This window comes from Notechis scutatus, chromosome 1 (assembly GCF_049901735.1).
Source record: "Notechis scutatus isolate UNSWTSFEM ecotype Mainland chromosome 1, rNotScu1.2, whole genome shotgun sequence".
Taxonomy (NCBI): domain Eukaryota; kingdom Metazoa; phylum Chordata; class Lepidosauria; order Squamata; family Elapidae; genus Notechis; species Notechis scutatus.
This window is the reverse complement of record NC_142009.1, coordinates 148,879,786-148,902,573: the sequence shown is the minus strand read 5'-3', so window position 1 is coordinate 148,902,573 and position 22,788 is coordinate 148,879,786. Positions and strand designations below refer to the sequence as shown.

Genomic DNA, 22,788 nt, shown 5'->3' with positions numbered 1-22,788 from the left:
AGCTTGACTGGAATTTTGTCGGGAAAGATGTCTCGCGCTGATGTTAAAAAACCTTCTCTCTGCACCACTGGGCCTTTAACTAAGGAGGTGATTAGCCAGGCTGCCTCCACATTTAGTAAGATAATGAAGTCCTGCTATGGCCCCACAGGTAGGCTCAAACAATTTCACAATGGCACGGGAGGATATGTTCGTATTTCATCACAATCTTCGGTTTTGCTGAGTAGTCTTTGTGTCACTCTTCCCGTCTTAAAGCTTCTGGTTGCCTCTGTGCAGAATCACCTTGCGCTCTTCAGGGACAGTGGCTTATTTACGGCAATCTTTTGCTGCAGCTTGCTTGAAAAATACGAAAGCCTGAATATGGCTCGGTACCCTTTCATTAAAATTAGCAAACATATTTTGAGCCTCTGCATTGACTACCTTTCATCTGAAACCTGTGGTTGCCGAATCCCGGTGGATTTCAGCAGTTCTAAGCTTCTCCTTAGCCTGGTGCGCAGCATTATATTGAGCAAACGTGCTTGCATGCTTAGCAGGAAGGAAGCCGATCATATCAGTATATTGGTATTAAAGGCCTTTCTGTTTACAATCCCCCAAAATGTGGATTCTAGTGCCGTGCTAGGAAAATGCCATTACATCCCTGTAAAAAATAAGAGAGTTATGGATTCTACTGTCTATCCTGGACTTTTAATTGAAATGCCAGAAATGCATCTGACCCTGCCTTTCCAAAGAACTGCTTCAGGCCAGATCAAAGTGGCTCTGTTTGGCATGTCTATGTCAGGGCATTTGTCTCATGCCGGAGAAGGAGCCATACTTATCCATCGTGGAATTTCTCTAGAAGCTGAAATGTTGGATCAGTTACTCAGTCTAGGCAGGGAAGTAATAAGTGATGGTGTCGGTCTTGTGATATGCCAGAAGGTCATCCACCCAACCTTGAAGCAGTATTTAAAGGAGAACAATATTGTTGCTGTCGAGAGAGTTGGAATAAGAATGATGGAGCCCCTGAAGAAAATGACAGGTAATGAATAAGCTTTCAGACATGATCACTTTCAGATATGATCCACAAGAAAATGGGAAGTGGCAAACTATTAGCAGAAATATTTTGTCAGTTCTCTAGCTGTCCAAATTGTAAATGCTAGATTATTAATTGAGCAATGGTCATGTGTTTGACCTATCTCTAATCTCATCCCATATATTTACTTGCTTATTTAATGTATTTCGTTTCCCATCTCGTGTGCATAACTCTTGGAGACTAACAATTAAAAACAATAAAGAATCAGCTTTAAAACAACAGAGTTAACATAAAGTAACTTAGCAACTAGGAACACTAAGTTAACACAGGTAAGAGCAAGAAATGAGCTCACCCATACCCTTGGTCCCAGACTCAAGGGCAAAACCCAGGTTTTCAAGGAGGAGACCACTTAGGGGAGATGAGGTTCCAGAGGGCAAGTCCCATGGCAGAAAAGGCTTTGTTCCTGGATCCCACCTTTTGGACAGGACAATGAACGTGCTTTTTCCACCAGATCCCACATAATGGGTGGTAGACGCCCAAATATTTCAACAACTGTTGCTTCCCTCAGTTTTCTTAATTACAGCTCTTGTAAATAATTGCTTGAAAATGAGTAGAACCTATCCTGATTTCCATTCCGCAATGATAAAACCTATTAAAGCAAGATAGCGTATCACTCAGCCTTCTATTTACACTAAACCAGGTGAAACTCCCTAGAAAGTGTCACACCTCATGTTAAAGGAACAGATCATGGATTACATTTCACGAATCACAGTAGGCCAAGCTAAAATCAATTTTGTTTCCTTCCCTTGTCATGGGCAATACTATTGAAACATTTCTGACATTATTTGTATTAAAATAGTTGATATACAACTTCATTGAATAATTCAGTTGAAACATCTCTGAAGAAATATCCAGGATTTAAAGGACATCAGGTTTTTTTTTAACATAAACAGCATCAAAGTCCAGTCTAGTTAGATCCTAGAATTTGAATCACAATCACATATTTCCACAAAATGTAATTGCATTCAGCAGTATTAAGAATAAATCATTTGAAGCACTATCAAATTACTATGCTCTACTGCAACTTAGATGGAGCCTTTTTGACTTTTAACTACACTTTTAACTATACTTTTAACTACAATATTGCATGCTGCTAAGGCAGAATCAGAATTGGCTCCATATAATGTACAATGAAATGTTAATGAAAATAATTTGTGTTTCAGCCTCTTTGATGATTCAACTCTCACAGTCATATTTGCATCTGGGAAAACCATGGTTTTCCATGTCCAAAAAACACTAGATGTTTTGTCTAGACCTATCATAGTTTTCTTCTCAAGTAAGAGAGGTCATTTTTTTCATGACTATATTCACCATTTGAATCTAGAAAGTGGCTTCTTTGAACTTCTCTACCTACTATTTGCACAGGGTTGGCATTGTCTCTTGACTTAATTTTCCTTTGTTTGATTTTGATACAGGAGCAAATTGTTTTTTGTCCTTTATTTTCTCCCATGAGCTGTTCAGAGCATCCAGAAGTGGGAGGTGCTTCAGTCTCTTCTGGAAAGGCTGGGCTTAAAACTCCGGGACGCTCCTCCTCCTCCACGGGACACCTCCTCAGCGTCCCGCAGTTTTAGCTCAGCCTGGTAAGAGGTTGTGCACTCCCTGACTGGAACGGTTTTCTGATTCAGCTAGTCAAAATTCAGGTTTGCTCTTGGTTTAATTCGGCTTGTAAATTTTTCCCCAATTAATTTGGTGATTTCAAGGCTTGTGGCTCTATTAGGTCATCCCCCCGATCAGTTTGAGAGCAGTTCTTTGTGGCTGGCGGAGCCTGCCACTCCGCAGGCAGCCTGAGATGGCCACTTCAGGCAATTAGCTTATCTAATCCCCCGATCGTCTTATCTCTGCGATCTTGGCGGAGCGCTCACAGCCGCGGCTCACTTCTCCTTGCCGTTTCGACTGACAGGACCATTTATCTGACAATTTAGAGAGTCAGCAGCAGCGGCTTGTTAAACTGCTCAGGCAATTAACATCGGAGATTCTGCCTTCCCGCCATTTTCAATGGCTGGCTTCAAGTTCGCCCCTGCTTATTGAGAATAGAAACAAGAAAAAAGTGCTTCCCCCTCTTTTTTGGAGGTCTGAAAACAGAACGCCCCAGTCGTTTCGAAGGGGTTCCTTTCGGCCCTACTATCAAGGCCCATACGTTCCCAGATCGCAGAGAACTTCAGGCTACAGACCCAGTTTTAGACAGGATAGGTCGGAATCTTCCAATAGACGTCAGCGGGGAGGCCAAAACAGAAGAAACCCCAGAGGTACCAGAGGCCGATTTTTTCGTTGTCCCAAGTGAGTCTTTGACAGCAGCTCCCATTGGAGGGCAGCTAAAATTGTTTGCTGATCAATGGGACAGCTCCATCTCTGATGCGTGGGTCAGGGACTCTGTTAGGTTTGGTTTGGCACTAGAGTTTCAATCCTCCCCCCTGAACTTTTTCATTAGGAGCCCTAGGTCCACGGACCCCATTAAGAGAGCATTGATGCAGGAGGCTATCAATCATCTTCTGCATATTCGGGCCATTAGAGAGGTCCCATCTGAACAATGGGGTCAAGGCTGTTACTCTCTATTGTTTGTGGTCCCAAAGAGTTCGGGGGGCTGGAGGGCAATTCTGGACCTCAAACGTCTGAACAGATCATTGGTTTATCGAAAATTCAAGATGACTACTCTCCAGTCCATTCTGCTCAGCATCAGAGAGAACGATGTCCTGACCTCTATAGATCTGACAGAGGCTTATCTACATATACCAATTAGACCTGCTCACTACAAATATCTTAGATTTTGCTATTGTGATTGGCACTACGAATATATCGCCCTACCATTCGGTCTGGCTTCGGCCAGGATGGGGAGCTCACTTCCAATCCCACACTGCACAGGGAAGTTGGACTATTTCCGAACAATCACAAAGCATCAACCTGTTGGAGCTGCGAGCAGTTACGCAGTTTTCTACCCCTTTTCCAATCACACCACATTCTGGTCTTGATAGACAATATCACAACCAAGGCCCACGTAAACAGACGGGGGTACCCACTCCAAACTTCTGATGCTGGAGCCAGCCAGGTTGTTCAAGTGGGCCGAGGCCAATCTGTTTTCGCTCAAGGCAGAGCACATAGCAGGGGCCTTAAACACACAAGCGGACTGGCTCAGAAGGGCCACGATAGATCAGACAGAGTGGCACCTACACCCGTCTTTCTTCCAGGAAGCAGTGCAGAGGTTTGGGCAACCAGTGATCGATCTATTTGCCTCTCCCCTCAACGCCCAATTGCCCCAGTATATTTCAAGTTAGCCGACTCAGGGGGTGGAGGCCGTCAACGCCCTGCGATGTCAGTGGCCTCCCGGACTTCTATATGTGTTTCCTCCACTCCCTGTAATACCCAGGTTGATCCAGAAGTTATTGGAGGAACGAGCGGAATTGATATTGGTCACCCTTTACTGGCCCAGGCGAATGTGGTTTGCAGACTTACAGGACCTGTCGAGAGAACAACCTTGGAAAATTCCACCATCGAGGGTTTCCCTCTCGCAAGGGCCGGTACTTCACCCGGACCCACAATGGCTCAGCCTAGCCATATGGAGGTTGAGCGGAGCCGTTTAAGGACCCAACAGATTTCAGAGGATGCCATTGCCACCATACAAGCATCCAGACGGTCCTCAACAAATTGTATATACGAGGCCATGTGGTCCGTTTCTGTTGCTGGTGCCGGGGGTCTATGATCGACCCAACCACCCCATCAATAGGACAATTATTGGACTTTTTACAGGAGGGGTTGACCAAGGGCCTATCTCCAAATACTTTACGCAGACAGGTGGCAGCCTTAGCCTCGATGATATCCTGGGGTGACCTTCGTTCCATAGCGCACCATCCACATCTCCGCAGCTTTCTTAAGGGTGCTGCAAACTTACAACCTCCTGTAATTCACTGCTATCCCATTTGGGAGCTCAACAAGGTGTTAACCGCACTTACAACTGGCCCGTTCAAGCCTTTAAGAACTGCTAGTCTCAAATTCTTGACATATAAGGTGGTCTTCTTAATTGCGATCACATCAGCAAGGAGGATTTCCGAATTGGCAGCATTGTCGATGAGAAAGGACCTGTGTGTGTTTCATGCAGACAGAGTGGTTCTCAGATTGGATCCAACGTTCACCCCTAAAGTAAATTCAGTCTTCCACAGAGCGCAGGAGTTGGTGCTTCCAAATTTTTGTCCGAAACCATCTCATAGACTGGAGCATCAATGGCATCGACTTGACGTTCGAAGGGCGTTAAACATCTATCTAGACCGCATGGCAGCATTTTGAAAATCTGAGGCTCTATTCCTATCCTTCAACTCATCCACTTTAGGACACAAGGTGTCGTCAATGACCATTGGTAGATGGTTGAGAGCCACCGTAGCTAAAAGTTACAAATGCCAGTCCATCTCAGTTCCTAAGGGCATTAAAGCCCACTCAACAAGGAGTGCGGCAACATCAGCATCATGGGCCACATGGGCTTCCATAGACGAAATTTGTAGAGCGGCAACTTGGGCTTCACCATCGCCCTTTGTAAGAAATTATAAAATTGATGTCTATGCCTCAGCGGACGCTTCATTTGGCAGAAGAGTCCTGCAGAGGGTCCACAGAGTTTAGGAGTGGATTTCGATCCAGACGGAGTCCCTCCCTAAGGACAGGCCAAGCTTTGGTATGTCCCACTTCTGGATGCTCTGAACAGCTCATGGGAGAAAGGGTGTTGGTACTTACTTGATACGCCCATTCTCTGTTAGCTGTGAAGAGCATCCAGCCCCACCCATTTCTTTCCGTCTGGTGGGGTTCCGTTCCGGTCAGGGATCTAGATTAGGTGATGAGTTCTGGACTTTGGCACTCAGTCTTCATAAAACGGGGGGATGCTGGGGAGGTGTCCCATGGAGGAGGAGGAGGAGCATCCCGGAGTTTTAAGCCCAGCCTTTCCAGAAGAGACTGAAGCATCTCCCACTTCTGGATGCTCTTCACAGCTCACAGAGAACGGGCGTATCAGGTAAGTACCAACGCCCTTTTTCACTTACAAAAGGTTAAATATTTTTCATTTCTGAGCATGAGAATGGTTGGTTATCATCGACATATCAAAGATTGTTAGTGTTTCTCCCAGGAATTTTAATTCCTATTTTTTCTAGTTCGGTCTTTCTTATATATTCTGCATGCAAGTTAAATAAAAGGGGACAATCTATAACTTTGAGTTACTTCTTACCCGATTAATTGCTCCATGTCCCATTATAATTGTTGCTTCCTACAATTTCTTCAGTACAAAGATATGATAATCCACCCTGGGTTTTTAAGGCCTTTTACAAGAAAAAAGTGAATTAAAAAAAAAAGGGGGTATCTGTTTGAAATTCTCTTCCCTTTTCCATTAGTGATCAGATGTTAGTAGTGAGTGAATCCAGCTACCATAGTAGAGCCAGAAATTCTAATTTATTAAAGATTGGGTAGAAAAATTTTAAAATATTAATCTTACTAGTATGTTAGAGAAGTACGATTGTTTTGAGAGTTTGAGCATTCTTTTAATATTGCTCCATTTTTATATTAGATTATAAATGTATATTTTCCATTCCTTAGGCAACAGGACCTAGCATTGTTGGGAGCAAAGTGCAAATAATGCTTCTACATTGTAAAACACCCAGAGCATATGGGACAGTATATACATCTAAATCAGTGGTGGGATTCAAAAAATTTTTGCTACCGGTTCTGTGGGCGTGGCTTGGTGGGCCTGGCAGGGGAAGGAGACTGCAAAATCTCCAGTCAGAGGTGGGATTGCTGGTTCTCTGAACTACTCAAAATCTCCGCTACCGGTTCTCCAGAACCTGTCAGAACCTGCTGAATACCACCTCTGGTCTAAATGCTGTTGCTATTTGTAAGATTTTAAACAGTTATGATGGTATTTTATCAAATTCTGTGCTTTTGCTATTGGAAGTATTTTTGCTAAAAAGTAGATTTGTTGAGGAGAATTTAACTTCACTTTCCAAAATGTCCAACTAGTATAATAAACAAACTTTTTGTGTCTTTCATCAATTTTGATAACTAGTGTATAATCAACCTGATTTCACTATTTTATCCATTCATTGATGTCCATATGTGTAGTATTTTTTTTAATTGTTGGAAGAAGTGTTTTGCTACATTGAATGTCACTGGCAGCATTCTCTTTCCTGCTTCATTCTGTACAGTGAGACCAATTTTTCGGTTCTGCCAGATTCTCTTAGACTTTCAATTTTAATATGGTATGATAAAGTTAAGGTAAATATAGATCTTAAAAATCATTATATTACTGTGCCATATTGAGAATTTGGAACTGATATAAATCCAGACTGTACCCGAAAATGCCTTTATGGGTCTCAGCACAAGAAATATTTTAAAGGAACGAAACAGTAGGTAAAGAAAAATTAACTTATCAAGAGTTGTTGGAACAGGAACACAGAGGACATAAAATGAAATCAAGAGAACAATTGATGCAAAGGGATTTAGTTTTCAATGGTCTTCAGATACACAAGAGAAAGTTTGAAGGTAGATAAACATTTAGAATTGAGCGGCAGAAAACTATTTGAAGTTGAAATATGTACAAATAATGACCATATAATTGCTAAGATGTATAAACTTGAAACTTGAAACAGAAGAACAGGTAAGAGTATAGTTAAGTGGACTGAGAACTTTGGATACAATATGCAGTGGGAAAATGTGTGGCTAAAATTGTTGAAGTTTAAATTAAATCAGCAGTTAAAAGAATTTTATACAATGTTGTACCATTAGTATATGGCTCCAGAAAAATTGTCTAGAATGGTATAAAAGTACTTCAGATTTATGCTGGAAATATGATCAACATGAGTCATTTTCTCGTGCTTGGTGGACTCGGTGGAAATTTCTGGGTTCAAAAACATGTAATGATTCAAAAAATGTTAAAGACCAACATTCAGCTGAAACCAGAACTTGTCTTCAGCAGCTGCAGCCAGTTTCCAGGGCCATCTTATGGCTCAGCAGAGGAGGCTAGAACACAACAATAGTAAGGTTGCCTTCCACAATATTGAATAATGTGTGGCCAATCGTCTGTCATAATTATCTGCAAGGAAGGTGACCTGTTAAAATGACTTCCACTCCATCCCTTTCAAATTTAGATTAGAAATCACATAGATTAGAAAGACTGGTGGACCTATATGACTCTCCCACCAATTAACTAGAAAAAATGATTAATTAACAGTACTTTCAGATTTACATATGATGGATAATGTTGATAACTCATTGTCACTTGACCTGATCTTTTTATTAGAATATTTAATTGATTATCACAGAAGCATCTTAGAGCAATAAATCTCACAAATTAAGTTCTGTGCTTTTCTGAGATTATGCTTTCATAATATAAACTTTATTCGTTTAATTTTTGCAGCCCTATTAATTATAAGGTTTGTCCAAATTACCTGCCTCTATTTCTTGCCACAGAATATTTAAAGAACATAGAAGCCTTAGAAAATATCTCTTTTTATCCCAAATAACTTTTCCATTCCCAGCAGTCATTTAAAACAGGCTTCTTTCTTTATGGGATTATACATGCCTTTATTTTCCTTAATTGATTAGGTTCTCAGCCAATACCTTCTTTACAATTCCTGTCTCCTGCTTGTTACGGCTATCTGAAGGACTTACATACACAATGTTTTGATTCAAAATGGTTCCTGCATCTAATTCCTGATCAGCCAGTTGTTTGCAGCTTGCTACTCTGCAATAGGAATGAAACAGCATGGGATGAACTAAAGGTAATCTCTTTATATATCTTGCAGCAAGCATTAGATGAAGGGGCATGTTGTTAGAAGGTTGGTCTCTTGGTTAATTCTCTCTACATATGAAACCAATAATAATCTTAGACCATTAAAGCTTATGGAAATCAAGAGTTGTACTACAAATAAGATGCTTAAGGCACTCTTTAACGAATAATCAAAGTGGACCAAGTCTGGAGAGTTTGTTAATGAGATGCAAGATGATTTAGGGAAAGGATGCCAGGAAGACAAATATAATCTATAGCCATGGATATAATTGACATAAAGTTTGGAGAAAAATATAATTGTCATGAGTTTCCTCTCTCTCTTGTCAAGGGAAGTGAAGCAGCAGGTACAAGTGTAGGCTTCTCTTAGCCTCTCCATATACAGGTAGTCCTTGACTTACAACAGTTCATTTAGTGACCGTTCAAATTTACAATGGCCCTGGAAAAAGTGGCTTATGACTGTTTTTATGACCTTTGCAGCATCCCAATGATCATGTGATCAAAATTCAAATACTTGGCTGCTGATTCATATAGTCAATGGGGAAGCCAGATTTTGCTTAACAACCGGGTTACTAATCAACTGCACTGATTCATTTAACAACTGAGGCAAGAAAGATTGTAAAACGGGTCAAAATTCACTTAACAAATGTCTCACTTAACAACAGAAATAGTGGGCTCAATTATGGACTTAAGTCAAAGACTACTTTGCCTATGTATTGTGAAAATATAAATAAAGAGAGAGGATCATGAATGTGACCTTAGGGATTTCTTTAGGAAAGAAAGGGTAGAATAAAATTATAATAATGTAATATTTGGACAACATTGAACAAATAGATATTTGACAGTATTTAGGACAGTGAGTGTAATTGTTGTTATGGGGCAAATATTCTAGTATTCTGTCAGAGAGCTGATGAAATCAGGCTGAGAGGCATTAAATTGTGTTTCTTGATTTACAGCTGCTGCTTTTAATGACTATTTTAAGGAAATTAGCATGATGAGTATTTTGGCACAGAAATCTTCTCAAGAAAAGAAAAATAACACCTCTTTTTATCAAAGATGAGGTGATAAAAAAAATGAGAAATGATTAGATAAATGGGGCTTTGCAAAGTGTGTGCAAATAGGCTCAATTCCATTGAGATTAACTCTTGGGTTTGTTTAAATCAAGAGATTATTGGTTTAGTTCCTGGAAGTTAATGGGGTTTCCATATCACATGCTGAGTGCAATTGTCTGAGCAGAGTAATGACAGAAGATATGGTAGAATTCTGGTGAGAAAAAGAGAAAAATCTTTAGAGTCAAGAAAATGTCTCCCGTGCCTGAAAGATAGATAATTGCCTAAAGCAGGGGTGTCCTTGCTGGCTGAGGAATTCTGGGAGTTGAAGTCCACAAGTCTTAAAGTTGCCAAGGTTGGACACCCCTGGCCTAAAGGAAGGGAGAAGGGAAAAAAAAAAACCTTTTGCAGGCTTCATCAAAAGTAAGCATTTCTAATGGTAGAAGGGCATATCTCTTACTATTCACAGCTTTATCTGATTAATTATTTGGCTGCAGGCTATTGAATTGCAATTTATGCCATGGCAATGTTTGCTATGTTCCTGATCATCACACCTATTAAGCATGGATGGGACATAATCTGTACTGCTCATCGTATTTGCAATATAAGGGTTTCCAGTGCAGTTTTAGATCTTCAGGTTTGTTTTTGTTGCATTCTGATTTCAGTGCAACATGCGTAATCCAAAAATCTCTGTTGACTGTGCTTGTTGATTATGTATAATGAAAGTACTTTTCTGCTTTTATTTTGTAACTTAATCTTCTACTTTACAAATCTAGTAATTTGCACTTTTTTAACTGATGCATCTTTTTAAACCAATTAAATTAAAATGAACGTAGGTTTGGCTACCTCTTCATTTAGCAACGCTCATTTATGATGGCTAATTATAAAATAATTTTATAAGAATCCTTCTATTTACATACAGACCTTGATGGTCTATAAAACAAAAGAAAGCTGAACTAAAATTGTAAACATAGTCATGATTTTACTCAGCAATTGCTTTACTTAACTTCACTAGTTGTGATCACTACACAAGGATTACCTGCATGGTTTGCTAAGTATTTAAATATTACATTAGTTGTCTGTCAAGCTGTATAAAAGCAGATCGAAATACCTAGAACAATCTATGTTAATCTGTAACTGAGCAAATAAAATGGGATAAGTTAGTATGCCTACTAAACCAGAATTCCTTTGCAGGAAGGGAGGATAAATTAATTGGAGAAAAAAAAATATGTTCTGTTTGGAGGGGAAAATATCAGCGTCTATAATACAACTATTTGGTGCTTTTCCCCCCCCTCTGCAGCTTGCTTGTCAAACTGCGGAACATGCTTTGCAGTTAACAGTCAAAGATCCATGGATTTTGCTGGGCGGAGGCTGTACCGAAACTCATGTGTCCTCCTACATAAAGCACAAGGTTTGAAAATTTAATGGGGGGATATTTAAATCTTCATTTAAGGCTCCTCAATGTCTATGTGCTTATGAGTACAGATGAAACACCTTATTGAGACCACATGCTGTATATTATATAACATTTAATACATGTATGTCTCTATAGATTTGTGTATTATAAAATCAATATTAAGGCTATGGATAAAGCAAGGAGAAGGTAAGGTAAGGACATTGTTGAACCAAGCTTGATTACTAGTGACTTCATGTTTGTGTAATTTTTGGAGCAATAATGCAGAAATGATTTGCGTTGCCTTTTCCCTGCTTTTAATTTGTGTGGAGTTTTTTTGTTGCTGCTGCTGCTGTTCCCAGTTTAGCTTGACTTTAGGCTTGAGATCTCTTGGCAATCTCCCATCTATCTTAACCAAATCAGGTGCTGCTTAATTTTTTTTTTTTCTGGATCAGCCAATTCTGACTAGGGGATGGCATCTGTTAGGCAAAGGAAAAGTATGCAAAGGTTCTATGTTGGAAAATAAATGCAACCCAATTATGTTCTTTGACAGTGCACTTGAAGGCCACACAATTCTTTTCCAGAAATAATATTAAATTAAGGCAGCATAGAAAATATTATATGGGCGTATTTGTTTTTTAGAACTGTAATATTGTACAAGGACCTCAATTGTGTACAAGGACCTCAATTGTGTCTTCATTTTCAGGCAATGAATCTTTCTCATGCAAAAGGACTTACAGGTAGTCTTTAACTTATGATTGGTCACCTAGTGACCATATGAAGTTACAGCAGATCTTTCAGAGGGGTACCTGTGTCCTGTTTTTGAAGTTCCAATGGTTGCTTCCCTCCCCATGGTCACTGCAGCACATTTTGGGCACTTTGCAACTGGCCCACATGTATGTCCATTTGTAAATCCCATGGTCATGTAACCATGTTTTTGCCAAAAACCAGCATTTACTTCTAGTTTTCAACAAAACATCGTGAACAATTGGTTAACTTGACAATCAGAACAAAAAAGGTTGTAAAATTGGGTTGGTCATGTGGCACTTTACAACTTCCATTGATTTACAACCAGCGAAGGGTAGACTCCATTACACTCACAAGTTGAGGGCTGCCATCAAACTATTTGACACTTACTTGAGGGTCATAAACCACAGTGGGTTTCTTCCCAGATAATCTTACATTGAGCTATAACAGCAATAGCACTTAGACTTATATATCGAATCACAGTGCTTTAAAACCCTCTCAAAGCATTTTACTGAGTCAACCTATTGCCCCCAATAATCTGGGTCTTCATTTTACTCACCTCAGAAGGATGGAAAGCTGAGTCAACCTTCAGCCGCCCAGAATCAAACTCCTGGAGTCAGCAGTAAGTTAGCCCTGCAGTACTGCATTCTAACCATTGTGCCACCACGGTTCTTATAAACTGATAAATAGTATTATACTAATACATGACCTACTAATGCACAGTAGGTCAATGAGTAACAACAACTCTCATTTTCTCCCTCTGTTCTAGAGTTGTAGTGTAACCGAGGGGACCTTGAAAGATCTAGGTTGTTCTTCGGAGGAATTCCACTTAGTAACTGATTGTTTTTGCCACTCGCTAGAGTCCATTGCTCACTCTCTGGAGCATGACAGTGGTGACATTCTCACTGATACCCATTGGGGTCATTCATGGTCTGTTCCACCTAACATTCCTAGCAACTCTGATTGGTCAGATTTTGTTCAAAAGTGTGGGTGCGGCCTTTGCAACAAACAGGAAGACCTCAACTGGAAGATGTTAAACTGTCATTCTGTTTCTTTCCTTCCCCAAAACTGTGTTAACGAGACCTCTGTAACGTCTGCTGACCATCTTGTCCTGGATTGTTTTGCTGCAAAGCGGAACGGTTTGCAAGTCGCAGTCGAGACAGCCCATCTCATTTTAGATATCTCACATATAATTGAAGATCGTAATTAGTTGTGTGTGCCCATTTAGCAACTGTGATGCATTTATGCAATTCTAGGCCTCTTTCCAACCACGTCTCTTGCAACTTCAGAAAATCTGTAACAAACATTGGGATTCTCAAGGTCATGTTTTGGTATTTCCTACCAATCTATTACTGGAAGAAAAAAGCAATTCCTGCTGCGTTACAGACTCCAGAGAAGCATTTGCACATATGCAAGTATTTTAGGGTGCCATACTTATGGACCAGAAATATCGGTTGCAACTTGGCATTTCTTGATGTAACATAGATAGTTTGGTCTTATTTTTGTTTCTTTGCATGTTTGAAATTTTAAAAAAGGCATATGCTACTGAAAACACTTATGGAAATATGTAACATCTTTGGCTAGGATACCATTACCACTGTTTGTCCAGAATGTGTAAAGTAAAAGATTGTGACTAAACAAAAATTTAATGTACAGATGATAACACCAGATATTATATTAGCCTCTGTAATAAATTATGTTACTTATTTTAGCTCACCATGGAAAACATCATATATCATTAGATATGTCATAGATTAATAATTTAAGGACTGGTGCAACATAATTGGATTCTAAATAAACTATTTTTCAAAACACAGTGTCAACTTTGAAATTCAGCTGCCACATTTTTTTAAGAGAACAGTTCAAATATAAGTAAAGTCCAAATTAAGAATATTTCATTCTTAATTTAGGAATTGTTTAATTTAAAACTGGTTTAGTTGTAATAGATTGTTACAGATTCAAAATATTTTTCAAGAGTATGTACAAAAAATACTATTTTTTCTAGCATCAGCTAAATTAGATATATTACATTGAGAAAAGTTTCTCATTTCTTTCCTGTTACCTTTATTAATTTCATTGCAGAAATGTTAATATAGGAAACAAATTATTTTGTTATCTACTTTTATCTTCCAAAACAGAAAAAGGTTAAAAATGTGAGGTTCTTGCCTGCTGGCTTTTTTGAGTTAGCTGTTTTAGAGATTCTAAAAGTTTAGTTCTTAAAGAGGTAACCTTATAAATAATTTTAATTTCCACCTCTAATGAATATCATACCATAACTGAAACATCAATTCTGCCTGTTCTCCTTCCATTTAATATATCAAAAGTGTTTCAGATACAATTGGTAGTAAGAATGGATTGCTTACAATATGGAGCAGTTGCTTCAGTCTTTGAACTGGGAATATCCTGGGATATGGTTAAAAAAAATCAGAGTGGTGGCTATCATAGTGCAATCAAAGTGCTACCATTTTTATGTGTGTCACCTATTATGGCTACCACCTTGAATATTTTTTACCGAAGTCTGCGTGCATCTATGCTTTGAATATGAACTGACATATTTTTTCCTAACACGGTTTATATAAATATGTTTTTAACATAAAAAATTAAACACACACATCTCATTTTGTTACTCTCTTCTTCATTATTATTAGCTACCCAATTTGCAGGTGATCTTGAAAAGTGAGCTGTAAATTCTTGCCTGTGTTTTTACACTAACTTTGTTTAGTACTTTTCTTCCTGAATTGTTGAAATCAGAAGATCGTTTTATAATCATGAGTGGTCTAATAAAGATATTACCTCAGATGGCTCTTTGATTATGACTCTCTGTGTTTAATCTGCTTTTTCTTCATAACCTGTCTAAAAGAAGAACTTAAAAAATCATTTTGTTTAAAATCAGAATAAAGAAGTCACTCATTTTAATATGCCCCACATAGGAGGATATATCAGCTGTAAACAGAGTTCCACAATCTAAGTGCTTGAAATCTGATCCATTGTTGTCATTCCCAAAACATGTCAATGGTGTCTCTCAATTGACAGCTTAGCTTCCGCATGTCAACTACATCTGTAATCAAAGTACCTTTTGAAACCACATCAAAATCAAGGAAAAACAGAAAATCCTACTTAACATAATCAAATCTTAACTAGATAACTTAGCTTGTGTTATTCTGAATTTGTACTATCCATTGGAATATAATTTCTGCAGCTGAGTCTTCTCTTAAGGAGTTCTTGTTTATTTCAATTAAATTCTTGACTAGTTTACTGATGTCTGCATTTTGGGGATACTGTTTGCAACGCAGTATATGAAAATATTCTAATAAATATTCACTTGGTCGGTTCAGAAGATGTGCCATGCCATCTGGAAGCAATAAATCCATGCCAAGTACAATCCTGCTTAATAAAACAAAATCAGCAGTTTAGTATGGAACCGAAAAATTTGTTTTGATCTGCGAGTTGTCTTTATTTTTGAGTTTTGCTACATGTAAGGCACACACTTGATAAATGCACGTAGTTCTGGTTTTGATCTATCTTTGAACAAAAAAACAGACAAATGTGTTAAGTCAAAAATGAAATGTAGCTCTAAGCTACTCTTGTTTGGTTTGCTCATCCAAAATAACACTAAAGTGGTTGGGATTTTACTTTGCACATTCTCCTCTCCCCACCAAGGCCAGCCAACTTTTGAGGCTCACATCTTCCATTCAGTTGCTTGATTTTCAGCCCACTTGGGAAAAATGGTTTCCAATTGTTTTTCCCATCGACTAAGTTTGAATTAGTCATACTGAGCATCTTTTATTCTTGTTTCTTTCCATTTGTACAAAATTTGCAACTGTAAGATGTCAAACCAAAACCTATAATTAAATGGTGATCTTCCTAGACCCTACAATTTTTGTGGCAAGCAACCAACTTTTTTCTTTTTCTTTCTTTTCTCCAGGAAGAAATCAAATAAAAATTATAGCTTAAAGTGAATGGTCTGAAAACAAGAACATACCTTCGAAGATAACCCATTTGGGGAAAGGAAGCTTTTAAAAATGCAGACAATTGTGGAAATCAAGTTTTCTCAGACAATGTATTCCCCCTACAACCCCAGTTCTGCCAATATCAAGTTATCAAGCACATGCAAGCCATAAGATCAGAAATAATAGATGCAAATGAGATGTGCCTGTTGCCAAGGGGAGGGGAGTCCTTCCCGTCATAAATTCTAAGCATTCCAGTACATTTTTCTCCTCCAATAGTCAGCCAAGAATTCCTCCCCCCACCCATCACCCACATACATACATACATACATACATACATACATACATACATACATACATACATACATATATATATATATATATATATATATATATATATATATATATATATATATATATGGTGTTCGGCTTGGTTGGGTATTTTCCCACGTCATTGTAGTTGTTCTTTTAAAGTTGTAGCAACGTTTCAGCAGAATCTCATCTGCCATCATCAGGCTTCTGTATTGTGTCCGTCTGTGAGTCAGACTTTTACAGTGGTTTCAGATTTGAATTTGGGGCAGCCTATTGCTGTGCCAGAATGGTTTTTTCTTCATCCTGATTGGTTGGGAGTCTTGGTCTGTGTTTATTGGTCTCGGAGTTTGCTGTGTTCTGCTTGATTGGTGTCTCTAATATCTTCTGTCTGTTTTTGGCTCTTTTTGTATCTTGATTGGCTGGCAGCATTGTGTTGCTTTATTGGAGGCCTTTAGTGCAGCTTGGCTTCGGGTAAATGGACGGCTATCATTAGTTAGGAAGCTGGGTTTCATCTGGGTGCCTGGTTGGGATGTGTTTGAGCTGGAGGTATCAGGGGGATCTGTTTGTGCCCAGGTGTTTGCCTGGCTTGTGGTGTGGAGATTTTTTGTTTGTGAGTGCAGGCTTCCAAATGATTGACAGCCTGGTGGAATCATCTCTTCTATTCATGCTTTCTGGTCTTTTTTCAATCTCTATGGCTTCTCTGATGATTCTGTGATTAGGGTTTTCTATAGTGGCCAGGGTTTTGGTGCCATTGAAGTTGATGCTATGACCTGTGGCTTCCATGTGTTGGACTATGTGTTGGACTTCAATGGCACCAAAACCCTGGCCACTATAGAAAACCCTAATCACAGAATCATCAGAGAAGCCATAGAGATTGAAAAAAGACCAGAAAGCATGAATAGAAGAGATGATTCCACCAGGCTGTCAATCATTTGGAAGCCTGCACTCACAAACAAAAAATCTCCACACCACAAGCCAGGCAAACACCTGGGCACAAACAGATCCCCTGATACCTCCAGCTCAAACACATCCCAACCAGGCACCCAGATGAAACCCAGCTTCCTAACTAATGATAGCCGTCCATTTACCCGAAGCCAAGCTGCACTAAAGGCCTCCAATAAAGCAACACAATGCTGCCAGCCAATCAAGATACAAAAAGAGCCAAAAAACAGACAGAAGATATTAGAGACACCAATCAAGCAGAACACAGCAAACTCCGAGACCAATAAACACAGACCAAGACTCCCAACCAATCAGGATGAAGAAAAAACCATTCTGGCACAGCAATAGGCTGCCCCAAATTCAAATCTGAAACCACTGTAAAGTCTGACTCACAGACGGACACAATACAGAAGCCTGATGATGGCAGATGAGATTCTGCTGAAACGTTGCTACAACTTTAAAAGAACAACTACAATGACGTGGGAAAATACCCGAACCAAGCCGAACACCATACATGTAAGTACCCGCGAAAACTTAAGAAAATATATATATATATATATATATATATATATATATATATATATATATATATATATATATATTTGCAGAGATGTGTATTTCTTCAAATGTTGGGGTCCTGGTGCATTGGAATTGCACTTTTTAGTTTCATAACCGATGGTACTTTAGTAGTCCCGAAATGTTTAGTTAAGTGGAATCCTGAACTTTGATCTTGCAAGATTAATTCCAACATGGCAGTTGGAACCCCACAGTTATTTTAAATATCAGAAATATTAAATCTCCAATCCATTGCCTCCACACATTAAAATTTAGAACATTCTGCTCTCGTGCAGAAAACTTTTAAATAGATCCTGTGCTTGACACTCAGTCGTATACCAGAAAACCCCTGCTCAGCAACTGCAGCACTTTCTCCTACAACCTTTTGAAGGAATTTGATAGATTTGTCAGAGAATTTTGACTCTTAGCAGCAAAATGTTGCTGGCCACAGCAAATCCAAAGAGCACCCCAGCATTAATTTAAAACTTTTATTAACCTTTCTAAATTCTTAGTCTTTTCAGGGAGCTGGGCTTTGTCTTTGGAAGAGAAATGCCTACACAAAACTAATTACTGGACTTCGAACAACATTTCTGGAAGTGCATGAAATAGGTTTTCTGCAAATGAGCACAAAGAGAGAAAAGATTCTGAGCCTTGGGCAAGAGGGTTATTTTTATACAGGGAAAAGAAATGCATTTGGCTTATCATAATCACACGAGAAGGACTTTTCGGTGTCTGCCTAAAAACATAAGCTGATTTATTTTTAGGGGAAAAGCAATGCTTAAATAACCAGAATAAAAGAGCTGGGGATGACAGTTTTAGAGTTTACAATTGTTAAAATGCATAAGATTTCAAAAATCAGTAAGTATTAGGATTCGTAAAGTAGGTACAGGGGAAGGGAAAAAACTTTGGAGCAGCACATTCGCTGAATTATGCAATCTGTTGGACTGGTCAGTGAGACAATAGCTGATGCAGTCTGGAAGAGCTGCTTCATTCATAAAAGTGGGCTCCTGCAAGGGAGAGAAATACAAAATTTGTATTGTAATGCCACCTTGCAAATGTTGCCCATTCTTGTTTAGGTGTTGCACTGTCACATACAAGTATGGTATACCTGGGATAGAGTCTGCAGAACAACATCGCAGTGCATATTTCATCATTGTGATAAATCCTCTCTATCTGATAGATGCCTCCGCAGGGCATATATTCTGTTAGCCAACGAACAATCTGTTTACTTTCATTTTCTGGAGAGAGTTCCAACTTGAGTGTTCAGCTGTAGCCATCCTCCAGTCTTCTATATAAAGAAGGCTATCAGATCTATTTAAGACACTGAAGCATTCTTAAAAATAAGGGTGATGTGAAGGGTGTCACCTTCTTTTACAGTATGTAGGTTTCTTATTTTCAAATAAAAAATATAAAAGAAGAGCCTCACCAGAGGAAAGGAACCATTCATAGATATATTGGTGACCTTGGCTTCCATATTAGAACTTAACCTCATCCAGTCTTGGGCCTGAACTTCTCTACTCCATGCACAAAAGAAGACTTTGAAAACTGTTGAATTTACAGGCTTGCTGTTCATGGATTTTCTAAAACTTATGAAATCTTGTTCCTCATCACCCCTGCCAATATGATATTTTTGCTAATAATTGTGTCTTATTATGATGTAACTATTCTGTAAACAAGACTACTTTAAATACGTAAAGTTTTTCCCATTCTCAATTTTAAAATTTAAGCTATTATTCTTATCAGCACAATCCTATCAGATTGTCTTCTTAATCTCTTAGTAATCTCCTATGCTGGTCCATATTGGGTCAGTTTCAAGTAGCAATTAAGGCACTAGGTTAGAAACTTTGAGAGAGAGGGAGAGGGAGAGGGAGAGAGAGAGAGAGAATCCCTCAGACTGTACGAGTTAAGGGTGAGAATACTGTACAGAATCCCAAGAGCTTGAATGGAAGCTCTCCATCCTTCCTTGTTAGTGAATTCATTAAAGCGGAACTTCTTTGAAGCTTTGGAAATTATTTTTCCTCGGCAGGATGCACTAAGTATCCATTTCTTTGGTAAGCCAGTTACAGTCTCTCCCATCTGCTGATTACTAGATACTCCTCTTTCTTTCTCAGCCTTACAAAACCCTCCTTCAGCACCAATGCCCTGAACAAAAATGACTGTCTCAGTCTCCCAAGAGTTATAGCAGCCTATACATGCTGCAACAACCTTGATCATTGCCTTATTCTTTTTCTCTCTACCTCTAAACCTCCGGTGCTGAGTTGAGAAGTGATATAACTAAGCAACCCCACACTGAGTTCCTAATCAAGCAGACTGAAAGCAGAGGCAATGGTCAAAGCACTCAGGATCATAATGCCGAGAAGTATCTGCTGTAAGAATGGGGGCATCATTAATAAAACTCCCTCTCTTTTTTGCATAGTGGTTTCCAGGAGAGAATAGAGAGCCAGAAATGCTGATCTAAATTATTGGATATTTATACCACCTTTCGTTCAGGAGCTCCAGGCTGTTAGCATAGCATTAATTTCTTGTATTGGCCTTCACAACAACCACCTTATGAAATAAGTCAGGATGAGACTGAGTAATTGCTCTTAAAGATGCCCGGTGAGTTCTTGTTCCTGAGCAGGGACTAGAACCTGGGTCTCTCCATTCCTACCTCAACCCCTTAACCCTATGCCATGCTTGCTCTGGACTAAAGAGGTTGTGATCATGTCGGTGCAGTCTTTCCCTTTCTGCACACTGAAATCAATGGGTGGGGAATCCTAAATGTTAAAATAATTTGGGAAATGATACTTTAATTGGCCAGTTTTGCCACTTTATTTTATTTTTTTATCATTTAATTTTATTTAGTTTTCAAAATTTAAAAACATAAAATAACACTTTATACATCATTATATCAACATCAAGACATCTTTTACATTTCCTTATCTTTCATCTTGTACACACATTTCTTTCATTATATAATTTCAACTTAATATATAAATAAATATAGATATATATGAATATAGATATAAGTATATAGTTTCTTATTCTTTACCTAATTGTAATCCTAATTCATTTATCATTTGATAGAATATTTTTGGTAATGTTTTCCTTTTTTTTTTTAATCCATACTCTTATACTCTTTTTCTTGATTCACTATCACATTAAAGTCACCTACCAAACATATATTCTCATATTCCAGTTCTATTAATTTTTTAATATAATTTGTTATAGAATTTTTCCTGTTTCTCATTTGGTGCATATATGACAGTTAACAACATTTACATATAGTTCTAACATTAAAATTCTACCCTCCTCGTCTGCATAAATTTGTTTTGATTGTGTTTTCTAATATATATTGCTATTCCCCCTTTTTTGTAAAAATAAATATAAATCTAATACATATAAATACATATAAATCATAGATACATATAAATCTCTCAATTTTGTTGATTCTAACAATTTGCTCTGATATTTATGTATATGTGTTTCTTGAAGGCATACAATGTCTATATTTTGTTTCTGCAATTTAGTTAATATTTTTTTCCTCTTAATTGGTGAGTTTCAGCCATTGACATTTATAGAAACTAATCTGATAGTTTTGCCACTTTAAAAGTAAATGAGTGATTGAGGTGCTTTTCCCCTCCTTCCCCCAGGGCAGCATGGTGGCTTAGCGGTTAAGACGCTGGGCTTATCAGTTGGAAAGCTGACCCAGGTTCAAGAACTGAGCATCACACAGCAGGGTGAGCTCCTGTCTTCACCTACAGTAACAGCTCACGTAGCAGTTTGAAAGCATGCAAATGCAAGTTGATGAAAAGATAACACTTCGGTGGGGAAGAAACAGTGCTCCGTGACATGCTGGTCACATGACCATGGAAATGTCTTCGGACATTGCTGGCTCATGATCTCGAACTAGATAAGTGCCACCCCTTGTTGCCGGCAATGACTAGAGGAGTAAAATTTGCAGAGATTCCTCCTTTCCCCCAGTACTGATATGTACTTTACATGGGGCCCTCTTTATGTTCTCCTTCCCAGCAATGAGTTATGGTGAAAGGATGAGTTGTATAAACCTGAAAGTGGACAGATGTAATAGCAGAGAGTTGGCGGTGATGATGACGGCGATGTTGAGAAACCTAGCCAAAATTCTTTGTTGTTTCTGCATTGAAATCACAATGATCTGGTGCCACTTTCCTGGGCTATTTTCTTCTCTCTTACAGACAACAACAAACAGGATATTTTTAAGAAGGAAATTGCACCTATATATTTTGAGATGAAAGCCCTCAGATCTCCATGGCAACATATATGCATCAACAGGGAGAAAGCTGAACATCTTGTTGTACTTGTCTGATTAAAAATTGGACTATTTGTTTGAACATGTGGGGGGGAGAACTATATGTGGTAAAAAGAGGGAGGTAATATTTTTGTTTGGGCCAGGATCTTAGAAGATCAGGAGGATGGTGTGTCCGTGCATCGCAACAACAGATAGAGAGCTCCAAAGACCAAAAACTATGACCTAAAAGATGAGGGTCACGGGAGTTCAAAAGATTCCTTCAGAAACAAGGCAACTCGCCAAGAGTGGTTGTTTTACCAACCTCAGCTCCTAGCAGTAAATTCTTGCTCAGGACCAAGAGCAGGATCCATCCTCTCCACTGGTGGGATTCAATTTTTTTTACTACCAGTTCTGTGGGTGTGGCTCGGTGGGCATGGCTTGGTGGGAGTGGCAGGGGAAGGATACTGTAAAATCTCCATTCCCTCCCCACCCCACTAACCTGCTTTCCAGCTCCGTTCTTCTGTGCAGGGCAACAAAAGAAGACCCAGTAAATCAGCTGGAACTCAGGAGGTAGATATATGATGGGTGCGCGGCCAGTCAGAGGTGGTATTTGCCGGTTTTCCGAACTACTCAAAATTTCCACTATCAGTTCCCCAGAACTGGTCAGAACCTGCTGAATACCACCTCTGATCCTCTCCCTCACCTTTCTTTTTCGCCTTGTAAATAAATGACACCATTCATGGGAAACACTCTAAAACAGAAGTGCTCTGAGAGAATGCAGGAA

At 38.9% G+C, this 22,788-nt stretch overlaps 1 protein-coding gene across 1 annotated transcript; it reads left to right on the top strand.

Moving 5' to 3' along the window:
• The first annotated feature begins 27 nt into the window (after positions 1-27).
• MKKS (MKKS centrosomal shuttling protein) lies at positions 28-14,801 on the top strand. The gene is made up of 4 exons (XM_087948469.1): positions 28-1,012; positions 8,633-8,808; positions 11,163-11,273; positions 12,772-14,801. Exons 1-4 carry the CDS (start codon positions 28-30, stop codon positions 13,210-13,212), a joined length of 1,713 nt encoding a protein of 570 aa, XP_087804595.1. The 3' UTR covers positions 13,213-14,801.
• Positions 14,802-22,788: the final 7,987 nt, after the last annotated feature.

What these genes read in the sequence shown, in the direction of transcription:
- MKKS (XM_087948469.1), top strand. Translation starts at nt 28, where the DNA reads ATGTCTCGCGCTGATGTTAAAAAACCTTCTCTCTGCACCACTGGGCCT. An exon ending in GCCCCTGAAGAAAATGACAG is followed by an intron (nt 1,013 to 8,632) that starts GTAATGAATAAG and finishes TTAATTGATTAG; the next exon opens with GTTCTCAGCCAATACCTTCT. An exon ending in CAGCATGGGATGAACTAAAG is followed by an intron (nt 8,809 to 11,162) that starts GTAATCTCTTTA and finishes CCCCCTCTGCAG; the next exon opens with CTTGCTTGTCAAACTGCGGA.